The sequence below is a fragment of the Oratosquilla oratoria genome, chromosome 21 (genome assembly GCF_046742065.1).
Source record: "Oratosquilla oratoria isolate Oo_2021 chromosome 21, ASM4674206v1, whole genome shotgun sequence".
NCBI lineage: Eukaryota > Metazoa > Arthropoda > Malacostraca > Stomatopoda > Squillidae > Oratosquilla > Oratosquilla oratoria.
Window position 1 is genome coordinate 3,726,150 of NC_134797.1, and position 6,709 is coordinate 3,732,858.

General features: G+C 41.8%; 1 protein-coding gene across 12 annotated transcripts in view; it reads left to right on the forward strand.

Annotated features, from left to right (window-relative positions):
• LOC143036681 (slowpoke-binding protein-like) overlaps positions 1-4,937 on the forward strand; it is a 138,987-nt gene extending 134,050 nt beyond the window's left edge. For 11 of the 12 annotated variants that reach the window (XM_076204243.1, XM_076204247.1, XM_076204248.1 and 8 more), the window contains 2 exons: positions 277-535; positions 1,448-4,937. In XM_076204243.1, the coding sequence (XP_076060358.1) occupies positions 277-535; positions 1,448-1,936 (748 nt within the window). In that variant the 3' untranslated portion in view covers positions 1,937-4,937. Of the gene's footprint in view, positions 1-276; positions 536-1,447 lie in introns of those variants that run through there. The other variant, XM_076204254.1, reaches the window with a different exon arrangement.
• Positions 4,938-6,709: the final 1,772 nt, after the last annotated feature.

Consider the following 6,709-nt stretch of genomic DNA (forward strand, 5'->3'; position numbering starts at 1 on the left):
TACATGTACGAGTTTTCAGTTAACGCTCGTAACATGAAGACAGCGTATGCCCTCCACCACTATTCTTGGACCCTGCCAAGCGTCGTTGTAAAGGATTACAGCTTTTTGTCGGGCTTCCGGCTCACCTGTTCTCTGAAACCACGTTACCACTGATAAACTGCGGCATAATTCTGGGCCATGGTGGAACATTTTGACGCAATGGTACCGGAGACCTACTGACAACCTGTTCGCCCGTTTAGGACTCCGGTCGCGAGACTGACAACGACTCTTTTGCAGGAGAGGAAGGAGAGGCGGCGGGGGGTGCAGCACGGGCGGTGGTGAGGGGGGGTCTTCCACACCTCCCAGCACCGAGGCAGCTGCAGCGGCCAGCACGACAGGGGGTAGTGGGGGAGGCACCGCAGCGGCGACCGACCCAAGTGGCTGGCGGGGGGACAGCGAGGAAGCCTCCGCGGCTCTGCAGTCCTCTTATACAACACCCTCAGCTTCCATGGCCGCCCTCACTTCCCCTTCGTCTGATGTTACGCCGTCCCCAGAGGTACGTCCCGAGGTCATTGTCATCATTTTATGGAAGTGAATGCAAGAACAGGATATTACTGAATAGTTTATATTGTAACCGTACCTACAATATGCGTCGCGTAATGCAATTTAAATTATATCATTCCTTTAAAAAAATGGCCTGAGACCACAATTTATATACGAGCAAATGAGTAATCAACGCAAGACTCGTAAAGTCATTTTGAGCAAATACCTCACTTAAGGACACGAGCCTTGAACTAGTTATTTTTTTCATTCATTGTAACAATACACCGTAGGCTATAAGATATGACGCAATACGCCCAAACATTTTGAAAATAATTCGCGCCAAAATGCCAGTTTTTAGGAAACAATATTGAAATCGCAACTCGAGATGCACATTGCCACACAATTGTGATATTTAGTATTTCGAAATGTCCTATATTAAAATTCAATATATTTTCTTCATTTGAGTTTCAAAATTTCCTAGCGATTGGGCAGTGTGTGGATATAATTTGTGTATACAATTTTTTGCGTTGTAGAAAATGAACGTGGTCGTTTCCATGTATGTTTAAATTTGTAAATTTGAGAATTAATCAAATCGTAGTCAGCTTATCAACATTGTTCACTGACTCTATTTTGAATGAGAATAACCTATACATTGTGTGACCCGGTTGTTGCATGCAAGGTATGTGTATAATAAATCTTATATAATTATGTTCACTTACGCACGCTTCCGTTAGATAAGAATAAATGTTTGAGTAATATATGTGTTAGCTATGTGATATATGTAGCTCATTAGTAGGAATAATTGTTTAGTTGTTGGCCTTCCTTGCCGCGCACAGTTGCAAACTTGGCGCGTAGGTATGGCCGCCGTATTCTAGCCTCGCAACACCCCCTTCCCCCAACGCAACTTACGCTTGGTCTGTTCCAGCACCCCACGCACAGATTCCTCGAGGTGTCTTCCCCTACCAGACAGCTCGCCTCCTCCTGCTCCTCCAGCACCCAGCAGGAGGTGTACCACACCCCTCCCCACACTCCGCCCACCCCACAAAATCACCCCATCAAAAGCAATCTCATGAACCATCATCTCCACCACCACCACACCCACAACGACAGACCTCTTCTCACAACGAATCGCTGTCCGCCCAAAGCGTCGTCTTCGTCGTCGCCCGCCTCTTCGCCTCGCGGCGTCTACTGGTCCGGCCTCCAACACAATCACCACTACCAGCAGCACCACCACCACAGTCCCCAGCATCACCACCACAGTCCCCAGCACCATCAGCAGCAGCCGCACGCCGGCGAAAACGGCCAAACGAGCTGTAGCAGTGGCGGCAGCAGTGGTAGTAGCGGCCACAACATCCTCAACAACAACAACAATGCGACCAAGAAGAGCGGTTCTTCCCCTTACCCATGGACGTGACTATTGACCCCATCGACGCCGTCCACACCACCGCCCTCATCGCCAACTTCGTTAACCCCACCACTCAGATCGGACACCATGATGAGTCTACTGTAATGGACAAGGTAGGCTTCGGCGTTGTCGCTTCGCCAGGACGAGGAGGGAGCCCGGGAAAGGCTTGACAAGGAGGGAGTGGATGGAATAGAGAGTAGAAAGAACAGCAGGAAAACAACCCATAAGCAAAGTGAAACATGGGAGATACCATAGTTTAGTGTGCGTGCGAGCGTGCGTGCTTGCATGTGTGTGTGTGTGTGTGTGTGTGCGCGCGCGCGCGCGTGTATGTGTGTGTGTGTGTGTGTGTGTGTGTGTGTGTGTGTGTACTTGTAAAACCACTGCAAAATTCTTCCATTGCCATGTTGCTATCGCCGCTGCTGCCGCCGCCACCGCCACTGCTGCCGCCCTACACTACTCCGGCGACTGCACTCCCACAGGCACACATATCCTGCTTGATATCCAATTCCGATTCTCATGACTAACTGGTCCAACTGTTGCAGGGTCATCGCTAACAGAAAACACAAACACCAGAGCGACAGCAGCCGGAGGGTTTCCACTCAAACATGATTGGTGACCATTCGTTTCCTCCCAAAACGCGGGAAGAAAATTCGTTTCTCCCCAAAGGATGCGGAGAAAGTGGAATGTTAGGCTCCACCTAAAGTGGTATTTGTAATGTTCTCACTTTGCACCCGGGCACTCTCAGTGCTTCAAGTAATGTTGATCATCATTACAGGGGTAGTCATCTATCCAAAACAGTAACGAGCAGTAAACGACACTGCAAAAGAAAAGAAAAAAGTCAAATATGTATTTGCACGAGTAATATACGAAGTAGGAATGAAACCTGGCGAGGTGGACACAGGAAAATAATTCTCTATGAACAAAAGAGTGACAAAATCTTGGGGTAGTTCAAGGTTGAGGGCGTGACTAGTGAAAAAAGCAAGTCGCTTGTTCTTAATAAATATTCCTTCTTATTACTCAGACCGTCTCTTCCAGCGTCGCACTCTGTGCGTGACGATGAAGACAAGATACAGAAAAAAAAAAAACATTTACACTTCAGCAGAGTAAAAGAAAAAAACAAAAACAAAGGCGACGCATACATTTCGACTATTGTGATCATGTCTTTAAGAAACACATTGTGAGTAAAATCTAATTTCAGCATAATTGAAGGCTGAAGAGACAGGAATCCAGCAGCACCACCAAGTGAGGACTTCCTTATATTGCTCAAGCGATATTGTGACCCTTACTCAAGACTACTGAGCAGTGAGACTTGGTGATGTAAAACATATCAAAAAATACTTTGTGATTAAATTGTACTCGACAATATGCCGCTGCAATAAATGAATACATAAAGGATATTGAACATGGATTTCCAAATATGCATATACAAGAATGCAAACACCATTCAGTCAGAGTGGTAAAGGATGCAGGTTCCGTGAACTTCGTTAAATTTTCAAGGTGTCCCACGTCCCAGAATGGAATGCAATGATGATGATATTGTGAAATACAAAGTGTAACACAACAATAGGCTAAGATGCAGAAAGTGATGTCAGCATGAAAGGACAAGAGTAGAGGTCAGAAGAAGAAGGTTGTTCCTAAACAGACGTGGAATACAGCTTAGATCCTGTTATACCCTCCCATCCTAGTCAGGACTTCTTTATCCTACATTAAAGAAACCCTTTTCTAAGAGAGTTAAAAAAAAATATCATGAACTCGATATTCTGTACATCACTAAAATATCTTTAATTTTCTCTTCTGATATCTCTCTCTTTACCTTCCTGCTTCTGGATGTTTCTTTGTCCTTGCGGCCTGTTCTCGTCAATTTTCTATATTTTTGCATTTCAAATGAGCAGATATGAACAGTATGAGACATAATGAACAAGGATAAGGGACGTACGGAAATAGTATTCCTCAGCTCGAATCAGTGCAGATGTCTTTCCAAATGATGTGTTGGGGGTAGCGTTCAGACCTTTTTAAGACATCGATGACAAGATGGAAACGGTACTTGAATGACAAAGCGAAATGGACATTCTCGGTTGTAAATAAAGCGGCATCATCAAGGTATTCCAAGGTCCAGCAGTGCAACTTTGCATAGTTGTGTGCAATAACCCATGTGCTCAAGTAAATGAACTCTGCCTTTGGATCTGTTGCTATTAAAACTCAAAAGTAATAATAAAAAATAGAAGCAAAACGGAGAGAACAAGCTGCTGATCCTTCGTTGCTTTGTTAGTTTGTGATTCTCTGTAATAAGTCTAGATTTTAAAAACACTGTAATGTCAAACTGTTACTATTATTACTAGATATATATGAATACCAATTACTATTATTTGCATCACTGTTTTAATACTTGTTAGTGCAATAAACAGTGTTATTTGTTATTTATTTATAGTGCAAACAGATTGCGATTTCTTGCAGTCGTAGCAACACTGGTGCAATGGAATGTCGCGTTGTTTGCGTTTACAATTCAATCTGGCTCCATTCTGCCACTCCTAATCCAAGAATTCCTAAATGACCAAAGATTTCACTCATGATTTTTCTACTTATTAGAAGCAATCTGATAAAAAGAAGAAAAACTTTATAACAGGTACTGCAAGCATGACGAAAAACGTATATTCATTTCCCATTGCTATACACATCAATGTTTCAACTCCACCGGTTAGTAGAAGGAGTACGTTAGGTGCTGGTTGCCTGCTCTCCTTATTTGAAAACATAAGAAGGAAGTAGAAAGTGATGGAAGGTCAAGGTCTTGGGTCTGGTCTGGGGACCGATTGCCAATCTTTGGGGTTGCACCTAAGGATAAGGGTGAAGTTGATTGGGAGGCTTTTTCCTCCATGTGGGTGAGCTTGAAGAATGAGCTTCTTCACCCCAAGAGAGCTTACACGTGTCCAAAATGCAACGGGCCCAAGATGTGCAGACACCTCAATACAATACAATAGATGAAAAAATTATGATAAATAAATAAATAATAAATCAATTAAACTACTTCTCTTGTACAACCTTACTAAACTTAAAATGATACCTCACCACCTGGACCTACTGTCCGTATCACACTGTTACACACAATACAAAACAAAAGGGCGTATGATTCGCAGTTAACAGATGAATATATAAAAATACAAGATTTATAAAAAAAAAAAAAAAAATCCACAACTAAAACAGGCACATAACTTACAAAAGAAAATTCTCCCTGGAAACCAAAGCTCCAATATTCACCAACTTTCCAACAATCTATTCTATATCCCAAGGGCTTTTTCCCCTATACAAGGGAGGTAGGCATGGGGAGGAAAACCAACTAGAAAAGGACGAAAACATTCATATGACACCACAAAAATTAATAACAACGTCCAAAGACAGTGATAAGCATATACATCAAACAACCTGTTTAACTACTCGTATTGCAAACTAGAGAGGTGGTTCCATGCTTGATCAGGCGAAGTCATTAAATATCCTAAACTCGGAGGAATAACTAAAACAATTATTTCAACTAATCTAGCATTTATTACAACCAGGTGTAATTTTCTCCTGTCCTTCCACTTCAAACTACAGTGAAAACAACCCAAAACCTCTTCCCTGATCATTTCTCAGTGATAATCCCCATACAAAAAATCACCAAACCCGAATAACGTATGACATCATATACAATTATAATACAAAATGAAGAGCATGTATTTCAGAAACAAAAAATTACCAACAAAAGTTTAACCGGTAGTTCATTACAATCTAAGAACTTGTGTGGAGCAGTGGGTAAAGACCATCTCAGAAGCTCTGGAAACCTGAGTTCGATCCCCGCTATGGGTAACAAGTGTTTAATTCACACATTCATGACTTCTCTACCCCTCTCCATAATGACAGACACCAGAGGTGCAGTGGGACAGTGTTACATTTATATACTGTCGCCTAGTCAGTATGGTTGAACTGATTACACAATTTTAGACTACATCCACAACCACAGTCGCTCCAACACACCCAAAACTACATACGCACTTCCTACTACACAACTTTACTACTATGGCGGATGAGGCCACCGTGGTGAGGTACAGAGGCTGTATTGCTTGGATAAAGTTACTAAGCATATTACAGACACAGTAGCAGAGGTTATCAAGAGCTGCATCTTCAAAGGACACAGAAAATAGTTTACTTCCAACTGTTTACTTCAAATTGGCACCCAAATATTAGAAAAAGTAATCTATAGAGGAAAGACCGCCAAACTCCAATAATTCCTGGTGTTCAACAACAATAGTAATAACAGAAAGCCTACCAAAGAACAACAATCATAGATGTAGAAGAATTACTATTGAACAAGCAGTGAAAACTATGGAACACAATAAAGACAATTGACAATTTCTAAAACAATCCATCTTTTACCCTTGAAACCTTAATAACTACTATGAATGATAAATCATCATAACCACAACCCTAAAAAAAAAAATCCTAAAAATTAAAGCTAATGATAAATGCACATGGTTCCCACTATTCACAATAAGAGGATAGAAACGCTGGTAAACTAGAGTCCATAACAACAACAACAATAAGGACCAAAAGTACTAAAAAAAAAAAAAAATCACATGAAGGTCCTTACAATATCTCAAAACTGCACCAAAATGATAGGAACACTAACTTCTCTCTATAACTAATCACATCAACATAACCAGAATTCCAGAAATTAAAAAAATGACATCCTCATCCTCATCTTGTACCTCATGAAACAACCAACGTAGAAGTCCATATTACTCTTTTCTATCA